Here is a 19,340-nt window from a genome sequence, read left to right on the forward strand (position 1 = left end):
ACCTTCTGTTGAATATAGTCCTATGGCGGAACATATCAAAACCGTCATCCGTCGGAATTGGGCTCTAGTAAAGGAAGATGAGCACCTGAGGGAGAAGTCCCAATTACCCCCTCTAATCTCCTTCCGCAGAAGTAAAAACCTGCGGGATGAGATAGTTAAGGGAGTATTCAAGGAGGAACACCTAGGAACATGGCTAGATGGTGCGGTACCGCAGGGTAACCATAAGTGCGGTAACTGCACCATCTGCCAACTAATGTTGGATACGGCATATTTGAAAGTGGGAAATAGAGATTTCCTGATACGGGATTTTATTACATGTCAAAGTAAGAATGTTATTTATGTGATTTTTTGCCCATGTGGGTTATATTATATTGGCAAGACGATTTGAAAAATGCAAGTAAGGATAAAAGAACATATGCGTTCTCTTTCCACTAAAAGATGCCGTGAGAAAGCGCCAGACAGGTGTGAAACGTCGGTGGGGAGGGAGCGTCCTCTTAATGTCCTGCTAAGCATGTGTTGGAATCAATAAAGGTGAATTTATGGTGAAGTGCCGCTGCGATATTCTCCTCTTTTGCATGGTTCAAGTTGGACTACAGTTAAGCAGAGCACCACCTACACCGGTACCGGGGGGAACAAGTGGTTTCCTATACCTCCAAGCTAGGACCTGTAGTGCCGGTACTTCTCCTGATTGTGTATCAGCTTATCTTCTATATCGAGCTTTCCCTGGATCTTGCTATTTACTTTTCCTCTCTCCTGCTACTCTCACCAACACTTTCTATTCCTTCTCTACCTCTCCCTGTATTATCTAGTTGTTTGGTTATCTATCTATCTATCTATCTATCTATCTATCTATCCATCTTTTTTCCCCTCTTTATCTTATATGGAGCTCCTCTCTTTGTGAACTCTGGCCACACACACTGAGAAGCTGCTGGCGTGCACAGGCGCTTCCTGGTGCTGGGGAGTAACATATCCTGGTCTATTCTGTCTATTCGCCTTTGTTATTTTTACCCCTTATTTCATCCCTAGTGTGTAAAAATACAGCTCTCTTTTTAAAAAAAAAAAAAAAAAAACCAGACTGTAAAATAGTCAGTGCTATCTGTGAATAATGGCATGGGTGCACCTAGATACAGAAGTAGTTATACAGTTCTGGCTTCCAAGTTGGCTCCAGGGGTTCTCTGCTAGAAAAATCCATCCTCTCAGTGTTGGTGATACCAACAGGGAAGAGGGAAGACGTTGCAATTAGCAGATCAGAGCAAAAAGGAAGGAAAACATCCAAGTTTTTAGGGACATCAGATCACATAAGCATGATCATATTTGAGTTGAAATAGGGGAGAAGGCATTGGGGGAGATAGAGGAATCCCAGAGGCTGTGTACAAAGATTCTGCAAGGGATGGGTGTGAGGGGGTCATCACACAGGGGTAAAGCAAGAACATGAAAGCTGCTTGAGGTGCAACAACATCCAGAACACACACAACTTGCATACAGCATGTATTTCACGGACAGACATAAGAGTGCAATCCGCTACTAGTTTTCATATTTCAAACTGTACCAGTGGTGCTAAAAATAAATGAAAATTGACGATTGAGGTTTAGTGCAGTCAATTTTTCCGTATTGCTGGTGTCTATAGTCTTTTTCCTTTTCTTATGAACTCTTTTGTATTATGCTTTATATTTTAGGTATTGATTCTGAAGGACATGCAGCAAATTTTGTTGAGACAGAGCAAATTGTGTATTGTAACGGTGGAAAAGCTTCATTCGTTCAAGTAAGGATTATACTTATGAGTTTTCATTTGCTTATTTGTTCACTTATTGGCTGAAAGGAGTAGTGTTTTTCATTAAAGTGTACACTACTGCTCTAATCCCGGGCACCTGCCAGGGATGAAGCACTGGAGCCGACCTGCCCCCAGTGGGAGGTAACCCGCTTCCCTCTGTGATCTGGCTCCGTTAAAATCAATGTTGCCACATCATAGAGGGGTGGGGGTTTCCTCTTCCAGTGCTTTACCCCCGGCCGGTGCCCAGGAATAGGCCGGTGGCGTACGTGGCAACCGAGCCAGCCTTCAAAAAAAAAAAAAAAAAAAAAAAGGACTGTGGCACCGCCATCCCGGATTCTGCCATTTTCTTGTTATAGTGCTTGAAAAGCACTATATTGTAATCCGTATTCTTCTTCAGTTTTTGTTTCTTACAGCCATTTTTCTGCGATTAATACAGCCGAACTGCTTTGCGCACAGACTCGGCGGTGTGAGGTGTGCTATCTATTTTTCGTTTCGATTGGAATAGTTGTTTTTAAGAAATTCACGTTTAACCCCTTAACGACATCGGGCGTATATTTACGCCCTGATGCCAGTAAGGACGTTCAGAGCGGGGCCGCGCGGCGACCCCGCTGTGAACTGCGGCGGTCCCGGGTGCCGCATGTAGCCCGACCCTGTAGGTATTAGTGGGCACGGTCCGATCGCCGTGCCCGCTAATACAGTAATCGGATGCAGCTGTCAAACATGACAGCTGCATCCGATTACCGGATTCAGCTGTTCCCTGGTGTCTAGTGGCGGAGATCGATGTTATCCCGGAGGAGCGATCTCCGTTTCTGAAGCCGGCCGGGGACCGCTCCAAGATGGCGCCGTCCCCGACTCGGCACTCGTTTACTTCCGGCTGCAGCAGCCGGAAGTAAACGAGTGCCTATCTCATGGATCTCTGCAGCATATCTATGCTGCAGAGATCTCTATGAGAGATCAAAGCACTTATACTAGAAGTCCCCTAGGGGGGCTTCTAGTATAAGTGTTAAAGTAAAAAAAAAACTGTTGTTAAAGGAGAAGTCCGGCCAAAATTAATTTTTGATATGTTGTTACTTATGAAAAGTTATACAAATTTCTAATGTACATTAATTATGGGAAATGCACATATACTGCTATTTCCCTTAATTTAGTAGATCAGGAAGTGTTAGAAATATCTCTGAAGAAGTGACGTCACGACCCAGGGTGTAATTCCTATGGAGTGTCCAGCAGGGGGCGCTCTCTATATAGAAGTCTATGGGACTTTATTGTTTCTATGGGTTTCTATGTAATGTAATGTAGTGTACAGTGCTTTATTGAATGAATACATCTATGGAATACTTTGGGGAGCAAGTGTCCTTGCTCCCCAAAGTATTGCATAAATGTATTCATTCAATACATTCAATACACAGTAAGCCCGCCGATCCGCCACACGCTGATCCGCCGCATTCCCGCCGATCCGGACCATATACATTGAACTACAGCTCCCATCATCTGCTTCTAGTATGAACAGGTGATGGGAGCTGTAGTTGGGTAAGGGATATCACATGCCGCCGGGCACAGGGGGAGCCGCTCAGTACACAGGAGCGCTCCCCCCTCCTCCTCCTCCTTCCGTGATAACTTCCGCCTATACCAATGCTGACTCCCTGCCTGGCCGCCGCTCTCCGCTCTCATATACCGGCTCCCGGCATCAGCGCGGACACCAGGATGCATCGGGAGCCGGTATGTATGGGGGGGGAGAGCGGAGAGCGGCGGCCAGGCAGGGAGTCAGCATTGGTATAGGCGGAAGTTATCACGGAAGGAGGAGGAGGAGGAGGGGGGAGCGCTCCTGTGTACTGAGCGGCTCCCCCCTGCGCCCGGCGGCATGTCATATCCATTACCCAGCTACAGCTCCCATCACCTGTTCATACTAGAAGCAGATGATGGGAGCTGTAGTTCAATGTATATGGTCCGGATCGGTGGGAATGCGGCGGATCAGCGTGTGGCGGATCGGCGGAAATGCGGCGGATCGGCGGGCTTACTGTGTATTGAATGTATTGAATGAATACATTTATGCAATACTTTGGGGAGCAAGGACACTTGCTCCCCAAAGTATTCCATAGATGTATTCATTCAATAAAGCACTGTACACTACATTACATTACATTACATTACATAGAAACCCATAGAAACAATAAAGTCCCATAGACTTCTATATAGAGAGCGCCCCCTGCTGGACACTCCATAGGAATTACACCCTGGGTCGTGACGTCACTTCTTCAGAGATATTTCTAACACTTCCTGATCTACTAAATTAAGGGAAATATCTCTATATGTGCATTTCCCATAATTAATGTACATTAGAAATTTGTATAACTTTTCATAAGTAACAACATATCAAAAATTAATTTTGGCCCGACTTTTCCTTTAATAGTAAAAAGCCCCCTCCCCTAATAAAAGTCTGAATCACCCCCCTTTTCCCAGGTTATAAATAAAAGTAAATAAATAAACAAACATGTTTGCTATTGCCGCGTGCGTAATCGCTCGAACTATTAATTAATCACATTCCTGATCTCGCACGGTAAATGGCGTCAGCGCAAAAAAATCCCAAAGTGCAAAATTGCGCATTTTTGGTCGCATCAAATCCAGAAAAATTGTAATAAAAAGCGATCAAAAAGTCGCATATGCGCAATCAAGGTACCGATAGAAAGAACACATCATGGCGCAAAAAATGACACCTGACACAGCCCCATAGACCAAAGGATAAAAGCGCTATAAGCATGGGAATGGAGCGATTTTAAGTGACGTATATTTGTTGACAATGGTTTAAATTTTTTACAAGCCATCAGATACAATATAAGTTATACATCTTACATATCGTTTTAATCGTAACGACTTGAGGAACATATATAACAAGTCAGTTTTACCCCAGGGCGAATGGCGTAAAAACACATTTCCCCCAAATAAACAAAATGCTTTTTTTTTTCAATTTCACCACACTTTGAATTTTTTTCTGGTTTCGCAGTGTACTTTATGCAAAAAATCAGCCTGTCATTGCAAAGTGCAATTAGTGACGCAAAAAATAAGGGCTCATGTGGGTTTCTAGGTGGAAAAATGCAAGTGCTATGGCCTTTTAAGCACAAGGAGGAAAAAACTAAAATGCAAAAATCAAAATTGGCTCTGTCTTTAAGGGGTTAAAGACCCCGAATTTCCCATAGAAAATAATGGCCCATTGAAAATAATGGCCACACTCTAAACGCTAATAGCCAATCACAGCACATATGCAAATAGCTGAAATATAGCAGCCAATAGGAACTCTAAGGTCCTGTCAGTCAATGCATCACAACATCCACACAGTCACATGTCCACTATTGGCCAATAGAAGATGTAATATATGGAAGGTCCTTAACGATTTTGTCTCACTGACGTGAGTAAGATTGTCATGGTAACCAATCCATGATCTTTACCATTATAAGTAGCAGAGCCGCTCTTAAAGGGACCCATGTCTCTCTTAAAGAGAACCAAGTCGCCATGTCGCTCTTAAAGGGATCCAAGTCGCTCATAAAGGGACGGGACCCATGTCGCTCTTAAAGAGACGAGACGCATGTTGCTCTTAAAGGGACCCAAGTCGCTCGAAAAGGTACGGGACCCAAGTCGCTCTTAAAGGGACCCAAGCCCTTCCCCCAAGGGGGGGGGGAAGGGAATGGTTTGGCATACTGTCTTAGGAGTATTGTATTTTATTAATGTATGAATTGTTGTTTTGGAAAAAAGAAAATAAAGAAGTTGAAATATAAAAAAAAAGGGACCCAAGCCACTCTTAACCTCTTAAAGACGGAGCCAATTTTCGTTTTCGCGGTTTTGTTTTTTTCCTCCTTGTGTTTAAAAGGCCATAGCACTTGCATTTTTCCGCCTAGAAACCCACATGAGCCCTTATTTTTTGCGTCACTAATTGTACTTTGCAATGACAGTCTGAATTTTTGCATAAAGTACACTGCAAAACCAGGAAAAAATTCAAGGTGTGGTGAAATTGAACAAAAAAACGCATTTCTTTTATTTGGGATGGGTGTGTGTTTGTTTTTACGCCATTCGCCTTGGGGTAAAACTGACTTGTTATGCATATTCCTCAAGTCATTACGATTACAACGATATATAACATGTATAACTTTTATATTACGAAATGGCCTGTAAAAAATTCAAACCATTGTTAACAAATATACGTTCCTTAAAATCGCTCCATTCCCATACTTATAACGCTTTTATCCTATGGGGCTGTTTGAGGTGTCATTTTTTGCGCTATGATGTGTTCTTTCTATCGGTACCTTGATTGCGCATATACGACTTTTTGATCGCTTTTTATAAAAAATTTTCTGAATTTGATGCGGCCAAAAATGCGCAATTTTGCACTTTGGGATTTTTTCGCGCTTGCGCCGTTTACCGTGCGAGATTAGGAATGTGATTAATTAATAGTTTGGGCGATTACACACGCGGCGATACCAAACATGTTTATATATTTATTTACTTTTATTTAAAACATGGGGAAAGGGGGGGGGTGATTAAAACTTTTATTATGGGAGGGGGGCTTTTTACTAATAACACTTTTTACTAATAACATTTTTTTTACACTTATAGTAGAAGCCCACCTGGTGGACTTCTAGTATATGTGCACTGATCTCTCATTGAGATCTTTGCTGTATACTTATATATATATATATATATATATATATATATATATATTAATATATATTCCTAATGCACAGGGTATGTGCAGTAGGAACGTATATATGCGTATTACTGACGTGAAGGGGTTAAACATTGCCACAGAGAATGGATCACTAATAGAGATGAGCGAACCTCGAACATGCTCGAGTCCATCCGCACCCAATCGTTCGGCATTTGATTAGCGGTGGCTGCTGAAGTTGAATAAAGCCCTAAGGCTATGTAGAAAAGATGGATATAGTCATTGGCTGTATCCATGTTTTCCAGACAACCTTAGAGCTTTATCCAACTTCAGCAGCCACTGCTAATCAAATGCTGAACGATCGGGTTCGGATGGACTCGAGCATGCTCGAGGTTCGCTCACCTCTAATCACAACCCATAAAAATGTAACCCATTTTTATGAAGCATTCACAATATGGATAAAATAATTAAAATAATTCCAAAACACGAATTTAACAGACTACAAGCCAGGGCAGTATTCACACTTTATTGGGACACAAGTGATCAATAGATTTTGCATTTTAAATTGTTACTCATGTAATTAGAGTAATGATTTGTAGTGCAATATACATTGAGCACTTGTTTCCCAATATAGTGTGAATACTGCCCTGGGGAGCAGTGGACCCCAACCTTCTGATTATTTGGCGATATTTTGGTCATTTTCTGGTTATACCTGACATTACTTGTTTTGCACACTTTTTGTAGTTTTTCTAACTGATCAGCATTGTTTACAGTAGTAGGGCATAGCTATCACTTCAGATTTATTGGTTGGATATGGGCCTTGCCATTTTTGCTTGTAGGAGTGTTCTGAGGGCTTTTTTCTATATGTAGTGGGGCCCCTTGATGTATATTTTTTTTATTTTTTTTTATGTTTTTAACTATTTATGTCCCAGCGTGATGTTTGTTACTTTGATTTTATATGAAAGAAAGATACATATTTTTTTCTTTATTTGGTGTGCCAGTGAGTATATATGACAGGCCTTTCCTTTAGTTTTGATTGGTACTGTTCCTATTTCTGTCTACTGAGCACCGTATAATATTGGCGGCGCATAGTCCACATATTTTTGTCATCATCCAAATATGGATATAAATCAAAACTTTATTAATTATCCCATCACAATACATTAAAAACAAGACCTGGGAGGCCATACTGCTGGGACATTTATATGCTAAAATTAAAGTGCATGTGCTTCTTATATGTAAGCCAATTCATTCCTATATCCACCTAAATGCATGTAGTAAATAATCATGCCCACAGTACGCTGAACAAGGTTATATGAGATACAATGATCACAGATGCACCTAAAACATATAATACCAGTGCATGCACAAGAGTCCACTGGCCCCCACCTCAAACTCCTCTTTGTATGTTTAATAAAAATGGGTTACATGTTTGCGAGTTGTAATGCGTTTTCTGTGACTAGATTGTAAGTGTAAATTCTCGTTTCAAACGTTGAGAAACACATTTTTCTTCTATGAAAGTTCTTTTTTTTTTTTCCAAGGGTGAATGTATTGAGCAAAATGCACATTTTGTCATAAAACTAACTCTCAAAATCACAGTTAAATTTAAGTTAATGTTCCTAAAGTTATTAGCTATGTTCTAATAACTTTTGAAAAAATAGGGTAGGCCTTGGTTCTTAACCCATCAAGGACAGAGCTAATTTTCATTTTTTCACTTTTCTTTTTTCCTCCTTTTAAAAGGCCATAGCACTTTAAATTTTTCACCTACAGACCTATATGAGTTGCTATTTTTTGCAAAAAAATGTACTTTGTCTTTACTACATACCACTGATTGAATGAAAGGTGTGTAAATATGATTATAGCCCCCATAACAGTGCATCATCCACAGATCCCTTATACCAGTGTGTCATTCAATGATGAGCTTAGCTACAGTGCCTGCATAACTATAAAGGATAGTGCTGACAGTTCTTTCATTGCTTTGTTCTTGCACAAAACTACCAGTCTCCTGCTGCATTTAGTTGTAGGAAAATGATAAAGATGAAAAGGTGAAAATTTAAAACTTACAGCTGCATTTAAATTACTTTAAAAAATAATCCCCGGTTGTCTATTGACCCAAGGAAAGCAATTTTAAACCTATTTTTTATTTTTTATAAAAAAAAAATTAAATTTTTTAAAAGCAATCAAATAAAATAAAATTATAGTTATCAGTAATCTTATGGACTTGAGGGACATAGATAACATGGCGGTTACCACGGGGTGACCGGCGTAAACACGAAACCTGACGAAAAGGAAAATGTCGTTTTCCCAATTTCCCATCACAATTTTTTTTCCAGTTTCGCACCATGTTTTAGGGAAAAAGTCTGGCATTGCAAAATACAATAAGGGCTCATGTGGGTCCTCTAGGGGGAAAAATGCGAGCATTATGGCCTTTCAGTCACAAGGAGGAAAAAATGAAAGTGCATAAAACAAAAATTGTCTGTTAACAAATATTTTAGCCCACTTTTTGGTTTAAAGTATTTTTTCCCAATTTTCCTCCTCTAAAACCTAAATGCTTCTTAAGCCAAAAATATGATACCTATGGAGACGTGCAGAAGTCTCATTGAGGGTTACAGAAATAATTGAATACAGAAATGCATAACTGCATGCTGAAGTTTGCAGCAATCTGACTGTATTTGTATGTATTGTATGCCGTGTTGCGGCATACAAAAAGTTGCATATTGCATGAAATTGTAGGCATGTATGCAACAATAAATATGGCTCAATGAACCCAAAGTTAAATAAAATATTCCTATCTTCGCTCGATATACCAATTAGAGAGGATAGACTGCATTCTGAAGCTGTCATTCTAAGAGGTCTGATTGTCACTCTCAGGGGTCTGATTGCATGTATGTATGAGCTATCAGTGAGGAACTGACAGCTCCTACAGTTATTATCAGATCATGTGCTGTAATGTATTTTATATGGGATCAAAATAAGTAAGAGTAAAAGTAAAAAAAAACACAAATACACAATAATTAAATAAAATAAATAAATATACATATTCCCCATTATTAATGATCCCCTATAAATAAAATACACGTTTGGTATCGCCGCATCCGTAATGACACCATCAATCAACCTGTTACATTAATTATCCTGCTCTATTAACGGCGTAAAAAACCTACCCAAAATAACAATTTTGTTATCCCTCCCCCTAAAAAATATACCAAAAAGCTATCAAAATGTCACATGTTGCCAAAAGGTGTACCACGTCAGCTTATGCCACAAAAAAAACCAACGCCCTCACATAACTCCACTGGTGAAAAAAATAAAATATTACAGCTCTTACAATTTGCAAGACTCCAATTTTTTTTAGTATAAATGTCATACACTTTAACAAATACTATATAAAATGGATAGGGCTGTAATCCTACCAAGTTGACAAAGATAACATGTCATATGTGACGTATAGTAAATGGCGTGTACCACATCATAAAAAATTAATTAAAAAAATGATCAGGTTGTCACACTTCTGAACTGAACTGGTCCCTAATAAAATCAGAATTTGAAATTTTCCTGAAAATGTGGCACAACTATCTTTTTTAGAAAAAGAATTTTGAATATAAATAAACGTAACTTTTTCTAACTTTTGAACAAATGTTTTTTTTTTGTTTGTTTTATTTTTACAAAAAAACTACTGAGCATATCAACAAAAGTTTACCACGAGTATAAAGAAGAATGTCACTAGAACAGAATCTCAGAATAACCCTGATAATTAAAAGCATCACAGAGTTATCACTACATAAAGAGAGACAGGTCAGGTTTGAAATATAGGCCCCGGGCATTCAGGCCAAAACAGGCTGCAAAGGCAAGGGGTTAACAAGGCTGTATTTGCACCTCGTTTGCTGTCTACAATAGGGAAATGTGCTGGGAAATATTCCTAGCGCCTACATTGTCCATCAACTGTATTGTGCCAAAACATTATTTTATTTCTGCTCATATATAAAGTTACAAATATTGCATAATACTTTGCTCTACCTAGAGCACAAAACTGCCATAAATGTTGTTTTCTTTCCAGACTCGTGGATCAATTCCATTTTTCTGGTCACAGAGACCAAACTTGAAATACAAACCAAAGCCTCAGATCAACAATGCTGTAAATCATGTAAGTAAGCATTAGTTATGTGTCACATTTTAAGTGTGCTACAAGTCCTAAAGCACTAGTGTTCTTGGACTGCTTACTGCCATGCAACATCTATACATCCTCAAATACTATACGTGTGGCTGAAATGTTTCTGAAATGCTTCTCTGTATACTTCAATTAGAAAATAATCTGGCAATTACATGTATTGCTAGAGAATGGCAGTTTTTCACATCATCCTCTTACAATGCTAGACTATATTCACACATACAATAAATTGGATTTGCAGGCAGGGTGGTAATCTATGAATTTATTAAGGCGGAGTTCACACTGCGTTTCTGCAATCCGTTTTTTGCAAAAACGGATGAAAAAACTGATGCATTTGTGTCCATCCGTTTTTCCATTGACTTCCATTGTAAAAAAAAAAAAAAAAACGGATCCGTTTTTTTGACGGACACAAAAATGTAGCTGACACTACTATTGTGTTCGTTAAAAAAAAACTGATCCGTTTTGATCCGTTTTTTTTTTTTTTACAATGGAAGTCAATGGAAAAACTGATCAAAACGGATGCACACGAATGCAAAATTTGCAATGCAAAATTTTTTGGCAAAAAAACGGATGAGAAAAACTGATTGCAAAAACGCAGTGTGAACCAAGCCTAAGCAGCTTTTCCCAGTTGTTTGCAATTATTTAGATGGCACACTTAAAATGAATGCCCAAAATGCTTTTAAATGTCTATGTGCCTTGATGACTGGGCCTATGTGTCAGTCCAGTTAGCAGTATATTAGTTAGTAAAAAAAATATTTATACTTGTGTAGAAAGCAATTGATTTGTGGTGAGTGAATTTGCACCTCGTCCAGGAAACCGAACTTGCCGAATGTTCGCCAACCTATGCCTACATCCAACTTCACCAGCCACTGGAAGTCAAATGCTGAGTGTTGGGGTTTGGCCGAACCCGAACATTCGGTAAGTTCGCTAATCACTACAATGGATATTTCTGGCTTCCTGGACCTTTTTTCTTCAGTGGAAGAGGTGTTGTGTTAAGCTGGTAGTGTTCATTTATTAAAACCTTTAGTTTTTATATTTATATATAAATTTTGTTTATCTGTACTTTCTTTTTTACAGATGGATGGGTTTCAGCGACATTTTGATTCACAGATAATTTGTTATGGAAAGCAAGTTATAATTAACTTGGTATGTCTTTTTATAATTTTCTTTAGAATTGTTTAGTTAGCATTTGCAACCAAAATCAACAAATTGAAAAAATCATTTACCTTTCCATTCATCTTGTTTGCAGTACTTGATGTTCGTATGCTTGAAACATTCTTTTAAATACTGATTTAGGCCCCCTTCACACGTCCGGAAAAACCATCCGGATTTCCTATCAGGAAATCCGGACGGATTTCCGGACCCATAGACTTTAATTGGTCACGGACACCCTTCCGGATTTTTCCGGAAGGGTGTCCGTTCCGGAAAATATATCCGGAAAAAATAGGACATGTCCAATTTTTGTCCGGAATTCCGTCCCGGAAGCCCCCATAGAAGGCTATGGGGGCGCCGGAATCACGGGCACTTTCCTGATGTACATCAGGAAAGTGCCCGTGATTCCGGATGATTGACAGCCCGCCGGCACCCCCGCTGCCCGAACGCCGCGCCGCCACCACCCAAGGGATCCCTGCACCCGGACATCAGCTGCCGCCGCCCGGTAGCGCCGCATCGCTTCACCCTGCCGCCGCCGCCCGATGACCCCGCGCTGTATCGCATCACGCCGCTGCCCGCTGACCCCGCCGCCGCATCGCATCACCCCGCCGCGCCGCATCGCATCACCCCGCCGCATTGCATCATCCCGCCGCCGCCGCCCGATGACCGCGCCGCATCGCATCGCATCACCCCGCCGCCACCCCGACCTCTGTTCCCCCCTCCCTCTCCGAGTCCGCAGCAGCTTGCACCCGCCCGCCCCGGGACTCCCACCAGCTGCCGCCGCTGTTCTTCCGCCAACGACAGGTGAGATACACAGCCCTGTCCCCCCCAATACTAAAACTCCCACCATGTCCTGCTAACAGGCCATGATGGGAGTTGTACTTCTGCAGCCTGTGGCCATCCAGGTTGCAGAAGTACAACTCCCACCATGCCTTGCTGACAGGCCATGATGGGAGTTGTACTTCTGCAGCCTGTGGCCATCCAGGTTGCAGAAGTACAACTCTCATCATGCCCCTGTTGGAAACACTTTTTTTTTTTACTCATCAGGAAATCCTGAAGGTTTTTCCTGATGATTTCCTGATGGTAAAAACGGATTACTGTCAGGAAATCCTGATACTTTCCTGATGACTTTTGAGGTCTCCTGATCAGGATTTCCTGACAGTAAAAACTGACACGGACGTGTGAATGGGGCCTTAAAAAAGATAATAAGCAGATTAAAGGGGTTGTCATGATTTTAAAACCATAGCTGTTTTCTTCCTAAAATGCCACACCTGTCCCCAGTTTGTTTGTGGTATTATATCTCAGTTCTATTGAAGTAAGTGGAGCTGAGTTGTAGTACCACACACAACCTGAAAAAGGGTGTGGTGCTATTTTTTTTTTTTTTTTTGCAAAAGCAGGCATGCTTTTCCAAACCTGAAAACTAAATTTGCCTGTTAGAGTTTTTTATGAACTTTTGAAAAATTTGCTTAGTCACAAATTGATTTTTTGCAAAGTTTGCATTGAAGTTCGTCCAAAATAATGGCTGTTTTCACAGGCCATTTGCTATAACTCTTTCCTCTTTAACACTTTTGATGATTTTGATAGATCTTGTAGTTTCCCAGGGCCAACTCCCTAATACTGTTATCTGCAGTTACCACAGGGACACCCTTTGGTGTTGGTGAGGTGCGTTAGAAATCGGCCAGAAGGTGAATATTCATAAATGTAGAGCCTAACTATCATAATAAAGATAAACATAACTTATAAAGTAGGACGTGCTTTTGCCAAACGAAAAAAAAAACTCTCTAAGGGTGCCTTTACACCTACCGGATCTGCAGCGGATCTCACTTCTGCGGATTCGAAGCAAGAACCGCTGCGGATCCGGTACCATTCACCCCTATGATAGCACATACTCACAGCGGGATTGACATCCCGCTGTGAATATGTGCCTTAACCCCCCGCTGTCCGCAGCCCCGCCGCCGCATCCCCCCATCCCGGATGCATCCTGCAGCCTGCATCCCCCCATCCCGGATGCATCCTGCAGCCTGCATCCCCCCATCCCGGATGCATCCTGCAGCCTGCATCCCCCCATCCCGGCCGCATCCTGCAGCATCCCCCCCCCCCCATCCCCGGCTGCATCCTGCAGCCTACTGCCGAGAGCATACATTACCTGCTCGGTGGCACGGCTGCAGTGAGGCTGCGGTCCCGCTCAGCTGATCTGAGCGGGACCGGAGCCGGCAGCCTCACTGCAGCCACGCCACCGAGCACGTACTGTATGCTCTTGGCGGCGGGCTGCAGGATGCGGCCGGGGATGCAGGCTGCTGGATGCAGCGGCGGGGCTGCGGACAGCGGGGGGTTAAAGCACATATTCACAGTGGGATGTCAATCCCGCTGCGAGTATGTGCTATCATAGGGGTAAACTAATTGGGATCCAGACATATATAAGGGGGTAAGGAATAGATAGGGGCAGTTCCCTGAGGAAGATAACGAAACGTACGTAGGGACGGCTCTCTTTGGTGTTCTGGCAGCATGGGTGAGTGCAATAGAATCAGAAGAGAATAATAGCTGATTGTATACCTCTTGCAATTGTATGTAAGCATATGGGAGACTAGGAGATCATGAAGTCCCTAGATACATATATACCCCTGTGTGACATATTGAGGCAGAGGATTAGAATTAAAAGAGATTATCATAGCTGCACCTTCCATGATGATGTATATCTGCTGACACCAGCTTTTTATGGTATTGCACTTTTTTATTGTGGTCATTTTTAAACTTTTTTCTTATGAGAAATATTTTGTATTTGGTACCAATGTATACATAATAAAAATCATATATATATTTTTTTTTAAAAACTAAAACCCAGTGTTTGTTTGTATAAATTTTAGTGTGGGTTGTTTTTTTGATAAGGGGACATCTGGTGGTGCAGGGTGGTACTGCAGCCTGAGTTGTGAGATTACCCCGTTCCCCTTATCTCAAACCTTGTGTGTAGCTATCATAGGGGTGAATGATACTGGATCTGCAGCTGATCTCGCTGCAAATCCGCAGAAGTGAGATCGGCTGCGGATCTGGTAGGTGAGAAGGCACCCTTAAAGTGACTCTGTACCCACAATCTGCCCAACCCAAACCGCTTGTATCTTCAGATAGCTGCTTTTAATCCAAGATCTGTCCTGGGGTCCGTTTGGCAGGTGATGCAGTTATTGTCCTAAGAAACAATGGCGTAGCTACCATGAAGGCAGGGAAGGCAGTTGCTATGGGGCCCCGGACTACAGGGGGCCCGGGGGCCGCCTTGCCCGTCTCCCCTGTCTTTAAGGTAGCTACGCTACTGATAGCAAAGCACCCTGCCAGAGATGCAGAAGGGAGCGTCTGCAATCCCCTCTGAAACACCTCTGCACCTCCCCCGGACACAGGCTCAGAGCGTCCTGCACCAGTGTCCCCCTCTCCACAAGTGGAACAGTCCCGGGACGTTCCGCTAAGCCCCGCCCCCAGCGCGGCAAGCCCCACCCCCAGCGCCCACCGCGGGTGAGATATTCGCTCATGGCAGAGTGCACAGGGCCTGAGGAGGAGACACAGCAGGAGGATGGTAACTATCACTGCCAGCTGGAAGACACTCAGCTTCCCTGGCATCCTGTATAATGGGGGTCACCAGCTTCCCTGGCATCCTGTATAATGGGGGTCACCAGCTTCCCTGGCATCCTGTATAATGGGGGTCACCAGCTTCCCTGGCATCCTGTATAATGGGGTCACTCAGCTTTCCTGGCATCCTGTATAATGGGGTTCACCAGCTTCCCTGGTATCCTGTATAATGGGGGTCACCAGCTTCCCTGGCATCCTGTATAATGGGGGTCACCAGCTTTCCTGGCATCCTGTATAATGGGGTCACCCAGCTTCCCAGGCATCCTGTATAATGGGATTCACCACCTTCCCTGGCATCCTGTATAATGGGATCACCAGCTTCCCTGGCATCCTGTATAATGGGGTCACTCAACTTCCCTGGCATCCTGTATAATGGGGTCACCAGCTTCCCTGGCATCCTGTATAATGGGGGTTACCAGCTTCCCAGGCATCCTGTATAATGGGGTCACTCAGCTTCCCTGGCATCCTGTATAATGGGGGTCACCAGCATCCCTGGCATCCTGTATAATGGGGTCACTCAGCTTTCCTGGCATCCTGTATAATGGGGTTCACCAGCTTCCCTGGTATCCTGTATAATGGAGTCACTCAGCTTCCCTGGCATCCTGTATAATGGGGGTACTCAGCCTCCCTGGCATCCTGTATAATGGGGTCACTCAGCTTCCCTGGCATCCTGTATAATGGGGTCACCAGCTTCCCTGGCATCCTGTATAATGGGGTCAGCCTCCCTGGTATCCTGTATAATGGGGTCAGCCTCCCTGGCATCCTGTATAATGGGGTCACTCAGCTTCCCTGGTATCCTGTATAATGGGGTCACTCAGCTTCCCTGGTATCCTGTATAATGGGGTCACTCAGCTTCCCTGGCATCCTGTATAATGGGGGTCACCAGCTTTCCTGGCATCCTGTATAATGGGGTCAGTCAGCTTCTCTGCATCCTGTATAATGGGGTCATTCAGCCTCCCTGGCATCCTGTATAATGGGGTCAGTCAGCCTCCCTGGTATCCTGTATAATGGGGGTCACTCAGCTTCCCTGGCATCCTGTATAATGGGGGTCACCAGCTTCCCTGGCATCCTGTATAGTGGGGTCACTCAGCCTCCCTGGCATTCTGTATAATGGGGTCACTCAGCTTTCCTGGCATCCTGTATAATGGGGTCACCAGCTTTCCTGGCATCCTGTATAATGGGGTCACTCAGCTTTCCTGGCATCCTGTATAATGGGGTCACTCAGCTTTCCTGGCATCCTGTATAATGGGGTCACTCAGCTTTCCTGGCATCCTGTATAATGGGGTCACCAGCTTTCCTGGCATCCTGTATAATGGGGTCACTCAGCTTTCCTGGCATCCTGTATAATGGGGCCATTCAGCCTTCCTGGCATCCTGTATAATGGGGGTCACTCAGCTTCCCTGCATCCTGTATAATTGGGTCAGACAGTCTCCCTGGCATCCTGTATAATGGGGTCACTCAGCTTCCCTGGCATCCTGTATAATGGGTCAGACAGCCTCCCTGGCATCCTGTATAATGGGGTCACTCAGCCTTCCTGGCATCCTGTATAATGGGGGTCACTCAGCTTCCCTGCATCCTGTATAATGGGGTCATTTAGCCTCCCTAGCATCTTGTATAATGGAGGTCACCCTCCTGGACTCAGAGCTGCTCCAACCAGCAGGGACTCCGAGTGGCCTGCTACCACTCACCCACCCCCACCCCAGGGCACAGCGTCTCAGAGCTGCCAAAGGCAGGGGGACAGCTCCATATTGCCGGTACAGGTAATATGTTGGGGGGGCCCCATACACTTTTTTGCTATGGGGCCCCATGAATCCTAGTTACGCCCCTGCTAAGAAACAACTTTTAACTTGTGTCAAACTGGCGGGGCCTATAGTGTCTGTGCATTAGGCTGGCACAACCTCTCTGTCCCTCCTCCCCGCCCTCTTCATCATTAGAAATGACCCAGGCAGGAATTCTGGGCTGGATGGTTAAGGCACCTGTGCAGTGTTCACTGCAGAGGAATAGGAAATATCCTTCCAGTGGCATTCCTAATGATGAAGAGGGTGCGGAGGAAGGACGGAGGGGTGGTGCAAGGTTGAGGCACAGATACTCTAGGCCACGGCAGTTTGACACAGGGCTGCAAGTTGAAAAGTTTTTTTTTTAGGACAATAACTGCATCACCTGCCGAACGGACCCCAGGGCAGATCTTGGATTAAAAGCAGCTACAAGTGGTTTGGGGGGGACAGATTGTGGGTACAGAGTCTCTTTAAAGTCATTGATAAGGCACTTGTAAACTGCTCAGGTAATCGGCATCCATGAGGGTACAGAGTGCACCTTTAACCACGGCTGTGGAGTCGGTAAGTCACAGCTCCGACTATTAAATTTTATCAGATCCGACTCCTGCTCCTTCATAAATGGCCGGTCAGATACCAGGGGAGTTATTTATGACACTGGCTCAGCAGCTTCTCCCTAATGTCCTACGTGATCCTGGTGCAACTTCTAAATGAATAAAGGAATACTGCATATAAAGCAGATTCTGCTCTGTGTGTGCAGTGGATGCAGCAAGTCTCCAGCCTCCATGTCCTGAACAACTCAGAACTAGACTAGATGGTCTTTTCCTGCTGAAAGTCTTCTATGTTTCTAACTAAATATTCACCATACACAAAGAAACACTGCTAACAATGCCAGATCCCTGTGATAAAGAGGGGTCAGCCACAGTGATATAGAGGGGTCACACACAGTGATGTTGAGGGTCACTGTGGGCGCGCGCAATAACACCCACACACACACACACACACACACACACACACACACACACATACACACACACACACACAGCCTGCTTCAGCCATATCATACACAGCCTCCTGCAGCCATAGCACACACACACACACACACACACACACACACACACACACTCATACACACAGCCTACACACACAGCCTACTGCAGCCATAGAACACTGAAGAAAAATACACAATCTTCTCCCAGAGAGAAAACACCATAATGAGGACAGAAGTTACTGCTGCACTACTTATGGCTTCTCCTCCTTCTCTCTATTACACAGGATATCTCCATATTACACTGCTGCTCATATACAATCATCCAGGAAGAGAACAGCACAGATCTCCCCCCACACAATTGAATCTTCCAGCTCAGAAACAAACTGCCAAATAGTGGCTGTCAACTTTTCCCAGACCATCTCTATCTAATAGTGTCCTATTAGAATGTTGCTCATAAAATATATTGATGAGCAAAACTTATAAAATTCATATCAAAACTCAATTCTAAATTTTTTAAAGATTTTTTTAAAGGTGGAGTCGGAGTCAGTACATTTTTTTTCCCGCCTCCAGCCAAAACTAGCTCCGACTCCACAGCCCTGCCTTTAACGTTTAAGAGTCTGGTGACTTTTGTAGTGGTGACGAGATAACAGAAGACTTCTGGCACTTTAAATCTATTTAGTGTGCTTTGAATTAGAAATCCCTTTTTGAAGAGGTGTCCTCTAGCACTTAGCAAACGGTGTCCATTAGAGTCTCCACATAAAATAGTCACCAAACATCATCCTTTATAAAAGACGGCAGTAGTAGTCACTGTAGTAGCCTATTTTTAACACGCTAAACACCAACAAAACTAACCCCATAACAATTAGCTATGTTACTGCTACCAGGCTCTTTTCTTAAACATAACATGTTGCCAACATGGCACAACCAAACCACTTTGCTCAACTGGGCATGCATAATAGAAACAACTAGAAAATGTACCCGGCGCTGCCTGGGTATAAAGTGTCAGTGTGTTAATTAGATTTGTTCTAAGGTGCCCAGGAGGCCAAGCTAAAGGTATTGTTTCATCTGAGTTAATCAGTGAAATTACTGTATACCTGTAGTGCATAGTTGGAGGGGTTCTGTATACCCACAATGTATAGTTTATAGTTTAGTGCATAGTTGGGGAGGTCCTGTATACTTGTAGTGTGTAGTTGGGGGGGCTGTATACCTGTAGTGTATAGTTG

The 19,340-nt window shown here is 43.3% G+C and overlaps 1 protein-coding gene across 1 annotated transcript in view; it reads left to right on the forward strand.

Moving 5' to 3' along the window:
• Window positions 1-19,340, forward strand: part of SACM1L (SAC1 like phosphatidylinositide phosphatase) — a 146,382-nt gene that overhangs the window by 77,088 nt on the left and 49,954 nt on the right. The window contains exons 9-11 of the mRNA XM_069958554.1: window positions 1,677-1,762; window positions 10,480-10,566; window positions 11,668-11,736. Of these exons, the coding sequence (XP_069814655.1) occupies window positions 1,677-1,762; window positions 10,480-10,566; window positions 11,668-11,736 (242 nt within the window). The remainder of the gene's footprint in view (window positions 1-1,676; window positions 1,763-10,479; window positions 10,567-11,667; window positions 11,737-19,340) is intronic.

Source organism: Dendropsophus ebraccatus, chromosome 2, assembly GCF_027789765.1.
Source record: "Dendropsophus ebraccatus isolate aDenEbr1 chromosome 2, aDenEbr1.pat, whole genome shotgun sequence".
Classification (NCBI taxonomy): Eukaryota; Metazoa; Chordata; class Amphibia; order Anura; family Hylidae; genus Dendropsophus; species Dendropsophus ebraccatus.